General features: G+C 41.8%; 2 protein-coding genes across 2 annotated transcripts; one reads left to right on the top strand and one right to left on the bottom strand.

The window, feature by feature from the left end:
• Positions 1-82: 82 nt before the first annotated feature.
• On the bottom strand, positions 83-11,157 carry LOC109629383 (limbin). Its single transcript, XM_020087107.2, has 23 exons — positions 10,818-11,157; positions 10,472-10,547; positions 9,812-9,993; positions 9,639-9,695; positions 9,302-9,488; positions 9,075-9,175; positions 8,878-8,943; positions 8,605-8,739; positions 8,244-8,383; positions 7,747-8,071; positions 7,284-7,523; positions 6,957-7,132; positions 6,572-6,731; positions 6,289-6,465; positions 5,863-6,173; positions 5,543-5,717; positions 4,521-4,664; positions 4,190-4,417; positions 3,394-3,626; positions 3,205-3,292; positions 2,869-3,044; positions 845-934; positions 83-641 (listed from the first exon to the last, which is right to left on the bottom strand). The coding sequence occupies exons 1-23, from the start codon at positions 11,016-11,018 to the stop codon at positions 254-256; spliced, it is 4,056 nt and encodes a 1,351-aa protein (XP_019942666.2). The 5' UTR covers positions 11,019-11,157; the 3' UTR covers positions 83-253.
• A 389-nt stretch (positions 11,158-11,546) lies between these two features.
• On the top strand, positions 11,547-18,823 carry LOC109628933 (evC complex member EVC). The gene is made up of 21 exons (XM_020086389.2): positions 11,547-11,774; positions 11,858-12,054; positions 12,126-12,218; positions 12,707-12,793; positions 13,330-13,550; positions 13,656-13,740; positions 13,844-13,942; positions 14,101-14,229; positions 14,318-14,479; positions 14,561-14,777; positions 15,269-15,417; positions 15,633-15,731; positions 15,814-16,026; positions 16,144-16,253; positions 16,428-16,629; positions 16,829-17,053; positions 17,267-17,402; positions 17,572-17,674; positions 17,779-17,905; positions 18,005-18,101; positions 18,493-18,823. The coding sequence occupies exons 2-21, from the start codon at positions 11,878-11,880 to the stop codon at positions 18,639-18,641; spliced, it is 2,880 nt and encodes a 959-aa protein (XP_019941948.2). The 5' UTR covers positions 11,547-11,774; positions 11,858-11,877; the 3' UTR covers positions 18,642-18,823.
• The last annotated feature ends 250 nt before the right edge of the window (positions 18,824-19,073 follow it).

Below are 19,073 nucleotides of genomic sequence, written 5' to 3'. Positions count from 1 at the left end.
TAACCGGTGAGTCAACCACTTATGTTTGACCTTGCAAATCAACCTGCCTATTACAATCTTAGGAACTGAGAAGGAGAAGGAATAACTGGAAACAGTCAGCTGCCTTTACTTGAAAAGCTAGAAGCTACATACATGTTACAAAAAAATGGCTGTTTTTGCTACAAAGAAAAACTTTATGAATTATGTTGTATTTAAGTAACATCATAAAGTACCATCATTATAACAAATCTTGCAAAGCAATATTTGTAAAATGTCACAAAAGGTTGGTCGGGGCCACTGAACCTTTCTTTAGATTGAGGAAATTCCTCTTCCTTTTTCTCTTGGGGACAATCACACAGTCACGAGCTTCAGGTGGATCCCGAAACACGAACAGCCGCTCTCCTGTCACAGGGACGTCCAGTGCACAGCTAGCTGAGGCTGAGCTGTGTAATGTTTCATTCACTGCGTCCCCAGCCTTCCCTTTTACAGCGTCACTTTGCTGCTGTTTAACCGTGTTTTCAGTCACAGTTGATTTACAAACACGCGGTTGTGTTTCAGTGAAACTCTCCTTCTTTACTTTCTCTGGTTCCACATCTCTTGGAAGCAGAAGGTGAGATGAGGGCAGCAGTTTTTCCATCAGACTGTGCCTCTTTTCCTGGAGCCTGGGAGATGTGGAGGACAAAAGCTGTGTTGTTAGTGGGACGGGAGTTTTTGAGTGCTTACCTCATGTATGTGGTCATTGCAGCCCAGCCATGATGAACTGCATATTATGCTTTAATAAAAAGGATCTGTCTATGATGTTGGTGACCACTGAACTAAAAATATTCTTTATATGGAAGCTGGTAGCACAAGTCAGACAACTCACCGCTCTCCGTCCACATTGCAGCACATATTTTTATGCACCATGTCTTCTCTCAGTTTGACAGAAATAAGTCGATTGGAACCCACAGCACACCTGGTCAGAAAGATTATGAGGCTGGTAATTATGATTCAGTCTCCGTGCACAAAGTCAGCTTTGATTAAAAACACTCAAAGATCCCCTAGCTATCCGATGCACTGTAAAAACTTTTCATCGCTTTATAGAGAGAATTTCACTGAAGTCAAATATGTTACTTCCTCTCATTAGTGGAGTACAAGTCAGGCCTATCAAAATAATAAAAAATACAAGGTTCATTTTTATAGGGATAAATATTAAAGATCGCCTACGTGATATTTTTCAACATTTCATTACCTGTAAAATAACCACTTACCACTCCACTGATTCTACTGTGTACAAATGTAAAATAAGTAAAAGCAGGTTTTGGTCAGGAGGGATTGGTAATGTGTGAGCTCCTGCTTTTTGATTAGTTACATATGGATTAGATGCAACACGTACTTCTAAGCAGACTTTCACATTTAGACGATGTACACTGAATGGTCAAACTGAGGGAACAGACCAGAACAAACAGGATGGTGCCATAAACACTATGAAGCAGGACAAAGAAGAGGAGCGGATGAAAGAAACAGTGGGAATTTAAGGTAGACGATTCTTTAGATTTTCATTTTTATGTCCAATTTAGCAAAGGACACCAAGATGTGGCTTATTTCTGTCTACAGAACGGCACAGACATGCTTGCATTTTTTATGAATGCAGTTCAGATCAGTAGCTAAATGACTGTAGGAAATGAAGTGCAATAACAGCTCATTTAACCTTGACCAGTCAGATCCAAAACACTCTCACTCTCAAATTAAATTTTAGTTGACCCTTTTAAATAGAACGAGTCACTTCTTAAAGTATGCCCAAATGATTTTCTGCAAACAAAACAAAGCATAAAGAAACAGCATTGAGAAAGAAAAGTCTTGAATACTGTTCCAAACAGCGCATTTTCATTCCCCCGTCCTTGGGCCACACAGCTCTGAGCCAAAGAGACCTCATGCATGAGACATTATTCATCTCAACTCCAAACTCAGCAAGAGCCAGACATGAGTGTTCCAGTGTATCAGGAAGAGAAGGGAAATTAAATGTTGAGTCAAATCCCTTTTCCTTCCATCTTGGCTCAGGGAAAATGGCTCTTGTGGAACTGTGTTCAGACAACATTTATTTCAATTGAAGACAATGCTCGCAGATGGCTGTGCTTCAGCCAGCTGCTGTGGAAACTGAACTGCTTTCTTTTAAATCAGTGACTTCAAATACAAAACTACTTTTTAAACCACAGAATTGCTGGAGACAAAAATGTTCTATTCTTTCTTTTTTTCATTAAAAAAAGAGAGAAACAAAAGCTTTTGGTTCCAAGCTTAAGACCTTTTTGCCAGATGGATGAGACAAACAGAATTGTATGATAATGTTAAATAAACAAAGTATATCCATTCAGCCCCTTTTCAGAAAAAAAACAATATTATACTATATATACTTGACTTGTACATTGTGTGGGTACTCACAGCTAAGTTAATGAATGTCTTCTAAAATAAAGTAAAATAATGAGGACCAGGACTTTTTATGAACCAAACAGTCCTGCCAACATTTACATAAGAGTGAATCCTGATACAGCTCTCTGCTGACACAATAAATGGTTAAGTATTGAGATTTTTTTTCGACAACTACAATTTGTTGTATTTGTTCAATCTTCTTCCAAAACCCTTTATTTGTCAAGCATGAGTCTATCTCTGGGTAGAGATTATCATTCATTATCTTAGGATGCTGCACAGTTTATTCATGGAAAGAAATAAGCAGAAAAGATCCGCGACAAATCAAATATTCAATGGGATGCTAAAACGCTTTTAGATCCCACTGCATATTCATGTTATTATCCCAGAGCTGAGCACATTTGCCTCTTTGGACTCCACACTATGTAAAATTAGACACTTTCAAGAATGTTTGCCAGAGAATAAAAAACTGAACCTGGTTCTTACCCCACATTTTCTTGCTCTGCCAACAACGACGCATGGTGCTGTTTAGGGCAGAGGGCATCAGAGATGGAGAGGAGTTCGCTTTCAGGCAGCGTGGGGAGGAGGAGACGCAGGGCCTCCAGGAGAACCTCGGCAGACACCTGACTCTGCTTCACCAGCTGAGATGCAAACTCCAGATCCTGAAATGAAGAGCAGGGCAGAGAGCCATCATAAATACAGATTTCCTCTACTTCTACTGGCATGCACACAGAAGTGAGGGATGTCACTGTATTTTCTCAGGCCACTGATATGTTTGTATTCATATTATTTCTGGAAAAACAGTCTTGAATAAAACCCGACCTGGTCACAGTTTCCATAAAGTCTCTTGAGCTCCATTTGTTCTTTTAAATCTTCCATGGCTTGATAGTTGGCAGTTCTTTCTTGCAAACTGAAAACACCAGACAGTTTCAACACCGTAAAATGTAATGGCCTGTGTCCACCCACAAAATTCCTCATTACTTCTGAGATAACATTGATATGACAGCTCACCGCTCAGTCAACAGTGTGATGACCTGACCACACTTGTAGAGCGCCTCCTGGAGGATGGTTGTCATCCTACAGTCCTGCTGCAGCAGAAACACCTCGTCTTCCTCGATGTCCTCCTCGCTGTCTTCAGAGTCGTCTCTGCGTGTTTTATTTGACTCGACTCTGCTCTGAAACATCTCAAGGCCATCCAACTCTGTCCTCTCCCTCTGAAGCTCCTGCTCTGCTTCCTCTAGGCCCTGTAATGAAAGGCTCAGTGTACATCCATACTGCTGCGCCTTTACGTTTGAAATCTTTAAAACCATTTCTGTCTACGTGAGCATTTTTGGCTGCAAACACCTGAGAGCACATCTCACGTGACCAGTTGCGTGCGGGCATGCATGTGCCAGGGTAAACAGGTAAGCATGCACGTCTCACTGGACAATGGAATTGCTTGAATAACACACGTCTAAGCTGCTGTATCATTGTAAAATGCTGACTTTAACAGGGTCAGCAACATTTTTAATTGATTATACATGTTTTGTTCAACACCGGTAACCGAGGCGGATGTTTTCTTCCAGAAGGGGGTCACGTGATAGGAGTCTGACGAATCAGCAAAGGCTACATAATGACCAAAAAGACCCAATCAGCAAGCAGTTGTGAGTGTCTGTAACCTAGTTTCCAAATATCTCCATTTGGACCACAAAGTTGATGCATTTTCAAATAAAAACGTAGTAATGTAAATGAAGCCTGAACCTTATTATTATGCGCCTCAAAGCCCATGAGCAGACTGATGAAGGTAAAACAGTCAAGCATTGCCTACCATGCAGTGGCTCTGTATACTCTGGGCCATGTCTTGACTCTCCAGGCTCTTCCTCTCTCTGAGCTGCTGAATGAGCAGACTGTGCAGGGTGAGCATGGCTCTGCAGGTCTCCAGGACTTTGGTCCTCCTCTCAGCCTTCAGGAAGTGGATGGCAGCCATCTGAATCGTCAGGTTGTCTGCCTGAGAGCGGAGTTCCTTCTCTCTCTCCCTCTGCATCTCCTCCAACACCTGCCAACATTACAATGGATGAATCAATTTAAAACACTTGCTGCACTTAGAAAGGACTTGCAGTGAACTGGAGTAACAACAGCTTGAGTATCCTCCTCTTCACCTCATTCATGACAGTGCTCTCCATCTCCTTCTCTTCCTCAAATAGCTGGATCCTGTCCTCGAGCCTTTTCTGAAAAAGCAGCAGGTCGGATTCGTCTGTTTTCTGTCTGGCCTTGCTGGTTTTCCCCTTGGATTGCATATTTGTCTGCAAAAGACCACAATATCCATAAGGTGGTTGGGAAGTGACTCCAACCACACTACTGTGATGTGATTAAAAATGAAACCACTCTATGGAGCCCTTTATTATGTCTGAATATCAATGTGCACTCATCCAGCGGCCACACAATTGAGGCTGAACAGTGTGGTTTGCATTGGTGGTTGCTATTCTCCATTTCTTATTCATAGGACAAAACATTAAATACAAATGCACCATTATCTACTGTGGTAGTTTAATTCACATGGGCTCTTCTCATTGGATTATCTCCAGAACTGTATCAAAATATATGTTTTGAGCATCAGAGCCTGGCAATAAAAAAGAAAAACGTTTTTTTTTTTCACTTCAAAATGTTGAGAACAAACATAAAATTTCAAGATTAAAGTTGAACCTTTAAAAATATGTCAAACTTCTAACTTTAGCCGTTTCCAGACATGACCTCCGGAGGATGTCTGCAGAATTGGGTCTAGACTCTCTCCAGAGTTTGCAGGAGATTCGCATTCACAACAGCACAGCATATCGACACCAGCATCAGCCCTGATCACCACAAGCTTTCTTAGCACCCTCATCGGTGTCCTCTTCATGTATGGTGCCGCCTTTTCATCCTGAGATAACCACCACTGTGTTCAGTGCAATGATTAAATAAGATTGGACTTGATAGATGTCTTCCATACAGAACATTCTGTACAATTCAACACTTTTAGCACAACAGTAAGAAGATGAACTTTTAAAGCACTGAAACAGGTAATTTAAATATTTTACCAAATATTGTCACCAGAGTCACAAAGTATCTGACTTTACACATTGAAGCTTTAAGAGTAAGACCAAGTATTAGGAATACATTTACGACTGTGCGCTTATGTGTTTACCATCTGTTTCTCGCTGTCCTTTCTCCAAGCCGCCAGAGAAGTGTGGAGTTTGGTTTTGGAGACAGCATGAGGCAGCACCAGGCAGCGGTCCATCACAGACAGACACTTCTGGAACTCCAGTTTCATCCTGAGCCTATCATCTTCAGATAGAGTCAGCTGGGACGAACACAAACACCTAGGGCAAAGAGGGATAAAGACGAATGACAGATTACCACACCTGAGTTTGACTTTACATGTCTGTGTTGGAGCGCTTAAAATGTGGAAAAACCTGTGATTAAAATGAAAGAACATAACTAATGTCATTACACAGTATCACTGACCTGAAGAAAGCTCTGGATTGTGCCCTTATCTCCCTCTGCTCCTGCAGCTCTCTCTCCATGGCTTCCTGCAGAGCCTCCCTAGTGCCGCTCAGGGTGCGCAGAGCTGCCTTGCCTTCCTGGTGCAGCCTCTCCTGGCCCTGCAGGAGTGAGCTTGCTCCTTGTCCATGTGCCTGTACAGCTACTTGTTCTGATTCTACCTGCAGCAGGGAGAGGTGCGTCCCTGGAGGTAAGGGCGTTAGCAGGGCCTGAGTGACAGAAGGCTGGATGGCTTTGACTTCTGCTATCGCACCTTGGATCACACGCATGGTCACCTGAAGAACACGCACAGGGTCAAGACGGAGTAATTCAAAGTCAATCCGTATTTGTGTGTGAGTTTTTGGGTGATTAGGTCATGATTGAGTCAGATGTACACTGTTAGAAAAGCACCTTGCGGATGTCAGCAGTAGCCTCCTCATCCAGGTTGTTGATGAGCTCAGCTAGCTCCAAGCTGTGGGCCGTCAGGAGATTCTGCCAACAGTGCAGGTTCTGGGTTACCTCCATGCTTCGCTCCAGACGCTTAGACAGACTGGACAGCTCCTTCTCTCTCTGTTTGTGGACTCTGAGCTGGAGAAGGTGGGAACAGGTTTGAATAAAGGCAACATATTAATTCAGGACTGAGATCCACAATGAATAGTTGGAATTAGACCCTAATTATTCATGATCCCTTCACCATTTCAGTGATGATCTCCCTCCTCTTCTTGATCAGGCCGCAGCGCATGGCTCTCCTCTCTTGATTCAGCGCCTCCTCCAGCCTCTGCCTCACCATCACCAGCTCTTTCTGGGCCTTTTCCTGCAGCTGGTCTATCTGCTCTGCAGGCACTGTGCTCCCTCTAGTGGAGAGAGAGAACATGCCAAGTAAAAAAAACAAAAATTACATTTCAAATATTTTACAATGCAACTATGTTCAGTCATATTATGACTATTTCAATTTGAGTTGAAGTTGTGATCTTCAGATTGAATTTAAGATTAAAGACGTGGACAGCGTTTGTTAATATTGCTGGAGACGTTTACTTGGCAACATTTAGAGTGTGGAATATCCTACAATAAGCACTGACCTCCTTATGTGAGTGAACCAGCTGTCCAAGTTGCTGGAGGTGCTAGAGAAGGTGTCAGAAATCAGGCTGTTGAGGCTGTGGAGGCTGTGAACCAGGAACTTCCTCTGTGCGTGGCGTTCAGCCAGAACATAGCGCTGATTGGCAAGGACGACATCCAGAACCTCTTCAAGCTGATCCTGAACAAAGGAAACATCACATTATCAGTGCTTCTACAAGTGGAAATATAACAAACATAAAGATACCAAATGCATTATTGGAGGAGGACATTGAAATGGTCATGGTTTTAACCATATGTCAGTGAAAGTAAATCGATTTAGGGTTCTTTACCTGACAGGTAAAATAATCATGCTGCAGACTCATGGCTGTGCTTTTCTCCAACTCGCCCATCCTGGTGGCCTCCTCCAGCTCCTCAGAGAAGATCTTGTGCAGCTCCACCCGGCGCCACTCGATGATTTGCCTCTGAACCTTTGCTGAGGCTTCTTCATGTCGGACCAACAGGATGCGCTGGAGCCGACTCTGGCTCCGTTTATGCAGCTTCTCCAGCAGGACACTGCACTGCATGACTTCCTACCAACATTACAAATGGTTTACACTATAGTAATTGCATTTAAGAAAATAAATAAATGGAAATAAAAAAAAAGTTTTACTATCTCTTACTTCATACATTATTTTACAGGTAAAACTTTTTTCCCATTTTCAATTTTAAAAGTACTCCTTTTTGTTTTTCCTTTGAGTGACGATACAAAACTAAATAATACAAATAACTTAACAAATGACTCATTGCTTTTACCTGTTGGTCTGCATTTTGACACAGCAGCTCGGCCTGGGCTTTCTCAGCTGCTTCCCTGCGGTGCTCCGTTTCCATTTCTTCCCGAGTCTCCAGGTTACACTGGCCAGCCAGGGCAGCCATGCGGGTCCCTCGCTCCTCCTTCAGTCGGCCCTCCATGCCAAGCAGCTGTCCATGGAGCACACTGAGAAGCCTCTGCTGGGCCTGGGCGGTGGCCTGGCCCCTGGCCCTCAGGCCCCCCAGCAGGGAGGATATCACATCCTTGTAGATCTGAATGCGTGCGGTCTCCAGGTTGTTGGTTGCGTGAAGCAGTGTCGACATTTCAAGGCTTATGTGGATGAAATGCAAAGTAAACAATTTAAACTTGTTGATTGTAGATTATGGTTCAGAATATATTTATATATTATATAAATGCATTTTAAAATGTCTTCCCTTCAGAGGTGAATTCCAAAATTGGAAATCTGACTTTGAAAAAAATCCCTCTTGACTGGTTAACTCACTTCTCCAAAGCCTGGTACATGTTCTGAGGATCCTCTAACACCATGATGTCCATCATCTTGTCTTCAAATGCTGCCTCATCTTTAATTGTCTCGCTCATGTTGCAGTCTGCATACTCCAGGTCTGAATCCCTTCTCTTCCTCTGAGCAAAGATCAAATATGTGCAGTGTATTAATATATCTGAAATAAATCATAAAACAACTAGCAAAATATGTTGACATTATTTTAAGAGAGCGGCTTTTGCTCTCTGTTTATATAAAAACACTTATATACTCATACAGATACTGCAGGTGATGACCAAATGATGATAACAATCACTTGTTAATATTAACTTGAAAAAATTGACTTTTATGTTTGTGATACCCTTTGCTGAAGGAGGTTAAGCCTGGTTCTGAGGCCTATCAGGTTCATGGCCAGGAACCCGAGTGACAGCAGCACCAAAGTGACAAAGAACCCGGCAGCAAATCCTGCAAAATGGACTCCATGGTTGGGATAGATCTGGAATGGTGAGCACAAACATCAGACTACTCATTAACTCAGTCTTGTCAACAAACAACACACATGTGATGCTTTAAGCTGCAGGTGTGTTTCCAGTGGACCAACAGAATAGGAATATTGTGAGTGCCATCAACTCACTCTGTCAGTGGAGTTCACCCTCAGTGTTAGATTAGCTGTTAATGGACCAAACATACTGACGTCATTCTGTGGAATAGAGAAAACAAAACTTCAGGTAATAACACCCAAAATAATTTGGTTTAAGTTGTGAAATTAAAAACTAATGTTATTTGCACTTCACTTCAGTTAAAAAGAGGAAAAGTGGATGTAGACAATACCTGTGATGCATTAGAAAAAGTGAGAAAAGCTGGAAGGTCCATTATTTCACTCTTATGACTTCTTATGTGAGCGGTGTAGTTGACAACAATTTGAGAACCAGCTGAGGAGTAAAGAACAATAATGGGCTATTTTGAGAATACAAATTAAAATAAAGTAATAAAAAGTTCAAGCAAGAAATGTTTGGGTTAAACATTATCCTTCACAACATTCTGATAGACACACTTACCAGACAGGGAATCAATAGCAAATGTCTGGTAGCCTCTTTCCACCACCCTGCCTTCAGTTTTTAGGGGGACTATTCCAGACAGGGAGTCCCGGATAGCCACCTGAGACAGGTTGGTACCACCGACTGGACCCATGTTGTGAATCAGCAGGAAGAAAGTCAACTGAGGAGGATCAGTGTCGAGCTTCACCTAGAGACCATGTGTACAAGGAGGAGAATTAATCACTGCATGTTAAATCTTCACGTTCGTTTGCATGTTAAAGATGATTGAGCAAAAATATATCAGGAATTAAATACACATTGATAAAACAGGCTGTATAATAAGAATATGATGATGAACCTGAGCACACTTGTGAAATTTCACCCCAAATGCAGACGGAGGCGCCACACTCTGAACCTGCAGGAACATTCAAAGTATTTTATAGTTGGTTATTTCTATCATGACAACCCTTTAATTAACCATTCTCAAAACTTCTGTTTCAAGAATGGCTAGATAATAATGTGGAAACCCACCTGAGGCAGAGTGTGGCCCGGGTTGAATCTGGTGAGTGTGCTCCTGCGGAACCGAAGGTGCAAGATGTTTGACATGTCACTAAATGAAGAGTAAAAAGAGTTCCCCCATGGACCGGCAGGAGCTGAAGAAGAGAGGGGGCCCTCTGAAGAAAACACCACTGGCCCTTTGACTTCCATTGTACCTGTCAGACACAGTAGGGTGTTTGAACATGTGTGGAAGTTGGTAAGTAATATATTTTTCTAAGTGTCATCAACATGTGCCCAGCTCGCATGGACACTACATACCTAACAAAAACAAGTGCAGGAGCAGAATCAAAGCAAAGGAACAGATTCATTTTCTTACATACCAAACTGTCACAACTCCGATAAGAGAACAATCCTTCTCTTTAGACATTAATCATATGATCCATAACTTTGGCATTGACTATGTCTTTAACAATTCAAACGTAAAGCACTTTCCTGTGTGAGTAAAGTACAGTAGTGAGGCTGAATATACCAATACATGAATAAATAGCACTTCTATCCACAGACAGATCATCTGCAGATACACAACACCCAGACAGTGCACTCAGTCATCAATTATGGCACATTTGAATAAAATCATCTTCACAGAGGGTTTAGTTTTGTAGATTACTGTATAGCTGATGTAAAGGCACAAACCATGCATCCTGAGCAGTGTCAGCGCTGAAGTTCTCCCAACACGGTCATGTTGCATTAGATTGAGACTGCAGAAACTCTGACCATGTAAAAGAGGCAGATACTATTAAACACAAACATAAAATCTTACATATATCAATCCAATGCCAAAGAAACGTTCACAAAGGTACTTGTAGAGGCCTCTTTTATAGATCTGGTGACAAAACACGCTTCAGAGAAATATAGAAATAAGATATTATCATCTCGGGTTGTGGGATGTGCAGCAGCAGGAGGCTGCTTCTCTATCAGAAGAAGGGCTCTGAGTTGTTGACATGGAAAAGTTTCACTGCTAGTTTTATGAGATACTCACCTCCAGGTTGTCCAACAGAGGAGGAGGTGGTGGGTTCGTGCTCCATGATGCATCCTGACATGTACAGTTACAGCAGGACTGATGAGCAGCACCGTGCCGCGGGCGGTGGTGTGAAGAAGGTGGAAACAAACACGACACTTGTGTGTTTAAGATAAATGAAAGTATCGTGGCCGTCGTCGCGACTAAATGTACCTGAAGCATTCGTACTGTCGCTGTGTCGCTCTCACCGAGGAGAGCCGCTAGCTAACCGGCTACATCCAGAGATGGTGGTTAAACCCACCGAAGCATTTCTACAGCTCTTTCCTCAGAAAACTCCTCAAACAGCGTCTCTGTCAAAAACAACAACATGTCACTGGTTTGTTAACATTTCAGGAGAAGCTTCAGGCGCCATTTCAGAGACGTATACACGAACACAGCGTCCGCAATCACTGCGGCGGCTCCACTCCTGACAAACTTTTTCCAAAACTTTGGAACAACGGGCATTTCCTCTGAGCTATCAAGAGCCATGGAGTACACACGCTGATTTCCGGTTCTGAATTTCAAATTAAAAGTAGATGTGTTGTCCCGCGGGGTTGTTGGAATTTTTCTGATCTAATACAATCAGATAAATGATAATAAAACATTAGTTTACCAGGTGAGATGTATGCATTTTTCAAAGTTATTGTTGCCTTCATTTTCTGCCTCGGGTCATTCTTGTGGTTTTATACTGAAGAGCTGATTTCCGCCCTAATGCTCGCTAGCTCTACTGTGTCTGTCCTCCTTTCTGATCCCTGTCCACCCATTGGCTGGAGTTTACACCGACTTTGTCGTTTTGGAGAAAGTGTTTGGAAAGAGATTTCTTAATTCGTCGTCTTTTATTATTTAAACAGTGTGAAGTAGGTGAGAGAGGATAGGATCTAAAGAAGAGAAAGATGCGAGCTAACCGGTTGATGGTGAACAGTGAGGAGGAGCAGCTGGGTCTGTGTTGTTACCATCAGTAACATGTCTCCTGTTGTTGTCAGGCCTTCACAGCTAAGTGCTAACACACACTTTCCCCACAGTTTGTTGAGTCCAGTGTGAGATGACGGGACACGAAGTGGCGGATTGTGGCGTAGATGTCACGGTGGTCTTCTCCGAGTCTCTGTACGTGTACACGGATCTGCTGAGTGTGGCCTCGGTGTGTGGGGGACTGTGCGGAGTGTTAGCTGCTGCTCTGCTCTATGTCTTCTGTCTGAAGCCTCTGCTGCTCACCAGACAGGTAGACAACCTGACCTCTCGTTGTAAACACTTTGTATTTCTACTTCACATCTCCACCGTTCTTTACCTCAGGGTTATAACGCGAGGAGGCTGCTGGAGCCTGAGGACAACCACAGTGACTGTGTCAGCAGGAAGGAGGCTCCCCCCGCTGCCACCAATGAAAAGGTACTCTCTATAACATACAGTACATTGATTGAATGATTGATTGATTGATTGATTGATTAACACATGAGGATGATGACGTTGCATTAGATCTATAATGAGCTGGACAGTAAAACAATCTCTGTGATGATCATCAATAACAATATAACAAAGGGTCAAGATATGTCAATATACTGCAGTAAGGAGGTATAAAACATTATTGATCTACCTCAGATTTTTTAAAATGTTTTGCTATTTATCAAAACTTTGTCATTGTCCTGGTCCCGGGAGCAAAAATCTGACTAATCGTATAAATTAAACATTTATATTGGTAATTATTAATATAAACTGATATGAACGTTTATATATTTTTGGCCCTCTTGTCCAGCCCTAATTTACAGCCATAAAGTAAGGCTAAAAGTGCTGGTATTGCCAGTTGTGCAAATTGTTTCGATGTTTGTTTACTTATAAACTTTCCACTAACCATTTATGTTGGTGTACTCATTGACCAGGAGAAGAAGCAGCTGCCTGTGAACAGCGATGTAGCCGCATTTGCATCCAGAGCAAAAGTGGTTTATCCAATCAACCAAAAATACAGAGTAAGTCTGCACACACGTGTTGGTGTAACATGTAATTAAATGTGAGTAGACAAACTTAACATGTTACAATCCAAGGAGCTGCATTAATGTGTAATTAAGTGTGAGCCAATCAGATTCAAATCAGTATGTAATTTATTTTTCAGAATGTCATGCACCAAAATGGCCCCAGCTCGCATGAACACTTGAAAAATATTTTAAAAAGTACAGTAGCAGAATCAAAGTAAAGGAACAGATACACTGTCAAACATGTAAGACTGTCACAGCAACCCAATTAGAGCACAATCCTTTTCTTTAGACATAAAGACATTAAAAAAGGCTGCACCTTACCATGAAAGTCTTACTTCACTAGTTCTTCATTGGCATAAGATTAAACACAGGCATAAGAATCAATTAAAATATAAATCGATAAAGGTTAACTTAATAATAGGAATGACATGTTACTAACTGTGAGTTATTGAGCATGTTGTATGTAAAGATATCTAAAATATTATATTGTAAAGAAAGTGTTTCCTGAAACTGTTCCCTCTACCTGTCAGCCTTTAGCAGATGGAGCATCCAACCCGTCACTACACGAGCACACCAAATTGTCTGCAATGCCTAACGAGGAGTCGTCGTCCACCGATGGAGAGTCTCTGAGCCAAGAGCAGGACAATGATGACAGCAGTCAGTTTATCTCCTCCTCGCTGGTCCCCAAGAGCCTGCAGAACCAGAGCTTCACTCGGGTCTCTCACTACCCTCACACACTGACACAAACAGGGTAGGGGGTTTGTGGTCTCTAAACGTTAATCTGTAATCGTACACATTTATCCACAGCAACTATGCACAAACCAGACTGAATTGAATTATCTTGCTTTCTCTGCAGTTTTGAAGGCAGGATCAGTCTTTACTGTTTGGCCCTGCAGGATGTACAACAGCTTTGTTGTCACCTCCAGGAAGAAAAATACCTGGTGAGTAGATGTAATTTGTTTCATTAACTGTTTATCATGGGGATATAAGGTGTATATGAATTGTTTTTGTATTACATCTTGTTTCTTCTTATTGCTGCTACAGATCTTTCTTCAAATGGTGAAAAAAATATTTATCTGCCGGTTTCCAAGAAACAAAAATGATGCTGACTTCTGCAAGAATATTCTTCAAACACAGGAAAAGGTAGAACAGAATGAAGTATTCATTGTATCTGCTTTGTTGTCATATAAATTGTTTTTTTTTTGTATCTGTATGCATAATGCAGTGTTTTTGCAGTTCTGAAACACTTACATTTAGAGTTTGATCCACAGGAAAGTTTAGTTTCTCATTTGTTATTTTAGGAACTAAATGAGCTGAAGAAACAGTCGTCTGCAGGACACACTGCCAGCGAGAAAAATGATGACGCTCCCTGTACATTGGAGGAGATCGAAAGAGCTCAGAAAGATCTCCTTGAAAGTGGACTTCAAATGGTAAAACGTAATAGGAAAAACCCATAAAGTAAATATTTTAAACACCTCTATTTATAGAAAAGAAATGTAATGAAATGTCTCTTTACAGTCCAAAGGTTTCAGCAAACAGGTGGAAGACTTGTCTCAGACTCTGCTGATGAAGTCCAGCGTTTTCTCCAGGGATGAAGCCCAGGATGTCATTTTGTCTCTCATTCAAACTCTTCTGTTGGTAGAGAACCACCTGGTGAACATACAAGAAGCAGAGCTAAGAGTAAGAACTACAAGCTCTTAGTTGGCATAAAATAGATTTGAGATCACAACATTCTTTGAGTAACATGTTTAATTCTCATAGAGAATACAGCAGAAGCTGCTGTGGTGGGAGGAGCTCACTGCGCTCCTTCAGTCCCAACCTGCCCTGCTCATGCGGGAAGTGTCTCTGAGGCAGAGCTTGATAGCCACTACACTGGAGCAGCTGACGAGCGATGACATCTTGACTTTTAACCACATGGAAAAGATACTTTCAGAAGTTCAGACTGCTCTAATGAAAGGCCTGCAGCATTGCACTGAGGGTGAGACATGTACAATCAAAATGGTTCCTGCTATAATACATTTTTTTAGAGTTACTACCAGGTAATACGAAACAGAAACAAAAGATGGTTGCCATTTTGCAGTGAGCATTGTTGCAGGACTGTGATTGTAAAAGTGAAAAAATAGTGTTTGGTTATAATCTAGGAGTTTCTGGTGGCAGGTAGCAGTGGACCACATCTAGCCTACTTTTCAAACTCCAATGACGTACTCTCAAAATAGACCATTTTGTCTTAAGCTCCTCAAATAAGGTCAGGTTCTTTCAGGACACCACTGAATAGCATGTCTATTAGTGCATTGCAGACTCTCATGCTACATCTTTCAGCATCAGACAGATTAAAAAGACTTGTACCGCTGTACTACAGTGTACTCAAAGACACACAAAATTGTCAAAATCAATGCTGCTGCTCATATATATATATATATAAAATCATCATTGAAACAATACTCTAAAAGTCCAGCTTTATTGTTCCAGAGTGCTTGAGGAAGACGAAGGAGCTGGTGAACGACAAGTGCTGCAAAATGGAGTCCAAGCGGAAGAAGCTTCAGAGGAGCCAGACTAAGGAAAAGACTCGCATCCTGGAACAGACACATTCTCACAGTGACCTACAGCAGCTCACCAAGGTCACAACATTTAGCCTCTTTTAAATAAATATGACAATCAGGGATTACTGTTATATAACTCATCGGCCAAACAACTGGATGGAGGTTCTGAGTTGTATTAGTTTAGAAGTGTGATGCAGTCATGAGAGCTGTCTGGTTTATAATTGTCTCTTCTCTACTCGTAAGCCCATGTTAATCCACTGGTATCTAAATGTGAACTGTAACTGGTCCTGCAGGTTTATCAGGAGCTGCTGGTCAAACACAGGCTGCAGATTTCTGATCTGGATCTGCAGCAGGAGAACAGAGTGGCTGAAGCTCTCTGTGACCTTTGGAGGGTAAAAAATTAAATAGTGTATCATTTTGAATTGTCTGAGCGTGTGTTTATATATGTCTTCTACTCTTGAATGAAATCTTCAGAAACTCCGTGCCTCCTGGTCAAAGAAGCTTGGGGAGCCAGCCAAGGAAATCTTTCTGGCCTCTGTCTCTGCTCAGTCTGAACTCTCTGCTGAGAGCTGTGAGAAGCTGTGGTTGAACCTGGAGCAGGAGCTGGTTGCACAGCTGCAGCAGGCAGAGTGCTCTATCAAGCTGCAACTGGACGACATGAGGGCTCAGCTGGATAAAGATAGACAAGTAGAAACACAGTGGATCAGACACATTAAATATTTTTTATCTACATTTTAACTATTCTGTTGTGTGGCAGTTTGATTCTTTCAATATTTAACTTTCCCACTGCCTGTTTTTCGGAAGGGGTGCAGTGAGGAGATGGCTCAGGCTCAGGCCTGCCTCAAACATCTGAGTGAGCAACAGTTGAAGATTCTCCAAACCATGGTGGCCAGACAGAGCTACACGATAAACAGGTGAGATGTCAGCATCTTAAGCACCTTAATTTGTGAAAAACCTGTTGAAAATAAAACTGAATTTGCACTCATAGCAGATTTCCAATACAACTACAGTATGTGAGCATATCTGTTTATATCTGAATCAATGTTTATGAGGTGCTTTAAAATAATGCAACATGATCCTGTCCTCAGTGAAGAGGGGATGCTGTTAGAGAAGAAACACAAGCACCTGTTGGTGGCAGTGCAGAGGTGCTTTGTGGTCAGGCACTTCAGTCTGCACATGCTGAAGGAAATGAGGCTGTCCAAGCTGAAGGGGCTCTCTCAGACTGACTTCAGAGCAGCGCTAATGGAGGATCCCAGTAAAAGCCAGTTCTGCAACAGTTCAACTCACAAGGTGGAGAAAATAAACACATGCAAACACAATGTTTGAGTCTGATAATTCATGACAGAATCTATCTTTAGTGAGAATTACATTTTGACTTCTTCTTTTAGTTATTCCTCAATAGACGACACATACACTGAGGACTCTGCAATGTGACTGATTGAAAGAACTTGGTCTAGGCTCAAATGCTTTTGTTTCTTCCTAATGACAGAATAGCAGTGCCAGCCTGGCAGAGAGGCATCTGGGTCCAGAGAGTCAGCTGGTGGGCCACAGCTTCCAGCAGGAGTTCCTTTCTGAACTGGAAACAGGAATGGAGCTGCTTCAGAGCCATGCGCAGCTGGTGCTCGGCAATGCCCTCAGCCAATCCATCCAGCAGATGATGGAGAAGGTGCCCACAGAGTCCCTGGCTTCTCCGAAAACAGATAGTAGCTTAAAGGTATCAAACTCCTGTTCGTATCAAATTTCTGTTGTGTGTTTCTTAAGCTGCATGTACTACATGTACTAAACTCCGATATAAATTAAACTAACGCATGTCTTTTTAGAGGCGGAGTTAATATGTCATGTCCTGCCCCCTGCATGCAATTCATGTCTGAAAACAGCTTCAGATTAGTTTTCAGGTAAATCGCAACCTTTGCTTTTCTCTCACTAGCACCACCTGATAGAAGCTGTGTCAGAGAGCGTATATGTCACCAAAGATTCTCTCACTACACTGGTCCAGAACTACTATTCCCAATTACAGGACGTTACCAAAAAACTACAGCAGGATCAGCAAAACAAAAACCAAGGTGAGAGGACAATTCCAACACATGCTGTTTTGTGATCTGAGAATAATATTTATAAAACTTTTTATTTTTTCATGTAGACACCACGCACAAAAATACTAAAATACAGCATTACAAGTATTGATAAATACTGTGTGTTAACTCCACTGTAAACTGTAAACTTTCCCCTCAGAGATGAATGAGCAGCGAGAGAGCAGCAGTCAGCTGAACAGAGCCTTGCAAAGGGAGCTGGTGAACTGGGGCAAAAAACCCATGTCCGCTGAGTTTCAACAGAGGTACAACAACCCCTGCAGTGCTGGTCATTTTTTGTGGAGTACTCAGTCTATCTTACATCAATATAGCACCATTTATTTTTCTTCTTTGTTTTTGTGTGTATTAGGGTTGAACATCACAAAAGGAGGGTGTTGGAGCTGAGTGATCAGCAGCAGGAGATGATATACGAGGAACTGAGGCAGAAGAAAGTGGCCCAAGATGAAACCATGGAAAGGATCAAAAAACAGATGGTGGTAAGTCTGCTTCCGGTCTACTGTGTTTCTGAATTAATGAATGTATGTACTATCCGGCACTGTTATTGTTTGTCAGCACTGTGTTACTGTCTCAATTAGGAGGCAGAAGAAAGCTTTATAAATGATGTGGCGGACTTGGCGCGGGTTTCACTCCACAGTCCAGAACCAGAGCCCAGTGATGACGTGGACAACCCCGGTAAGAGACTATCCCCACAGAATAACAGTATAACTGCTTTCAGACATGCACTGATCTCTGATCTGAGAACACAAATGTCCAATCAGTTGTACCGGATATTTACTCTATCTGCCGGCCCACCAGTAAAATGCCTGGAAACTATCTGAGTGGGCCCATGTGAGAATACAGCAGGACGTCTAATGACAATGTGCAGCAGCATTTATTTGTTATGTTCTGACTCCTGCATGTTCCAGAAATGTTCCCATTGTTGTGAATGAGTCTGATTGAGACAATCTCCCCTACTGCATTCTTCATATGTGAAAGTCAAACCCAATTGAGAAAACTCAATGAAAACTGAGAATTTTGTGCCACTCCCACATTACCTGACCTCTGCTATGTTGTATTTCTACAGGTGACCAAAGTGGCACAATATTGGATCTGCTTGCCCTGAACCCAGCATTAGATCCAGCATTGAATCCTTCACTGACTCCAACTATTGTAACACCAGTGGTTAAATCAAAACCAAAGAAGAAAACAGAACAAAAGTCCCATCTCAGCTGAAATCATATAATGCCAATGTATACATGTTTTTATGGTGAACTATGAAAAGATTCCCTTATTTTTCTAGTTTATAAATGAATAAAACTTCATTATTGTTGTTGTTATGAAGGTGCTTGTTTTAAATGTTTAAAGTGTTTTGCTTGAAGTAAGTTATTAAAATGTAGCAGTATTGACAAAAGCAATAAGTCTATATTATTTTAAATGTCTTAAATAATCCAACCCTGAAAAACAATGTCCAATCAGATTATCTTTTGAATACATAATTAACTTTTTGTACTTTGTCACCTGGTATAAAGAACTATCATTGTCCTATATCTTAACCCACATTGCTTTTCATTCCACGGCTGATTCACTGCATAGATCCCCATTGATTGCTGAGTACATGGGATGATGGATGCACTCCTCTGTGAATTGTCAGATGAATTAGAGTTG

Source organism: Paralichthys olivaceus, chromosome 2 (genome assembly GCF_024713975.1).
Source record: "Paralichthys olivaceus isolate ysfri-2021 chromosome 2, ASM2471397v2, whole genome shotgun sequence".
In the NCBI taxonomy this organism is placed as follows: domain Eukaryota; kingdom Metazoa; phylum Chordata; class Actinopteri; order Pleuronectiformes; family Paralichthyidae; genus Paralichthys; species Paralichthys olivaceus.
The sequence above is the reverse complement of the archived record's forward strand: the minus strand, read 5'-3'. Positions and strand labels throughout refer to the sequence as shown.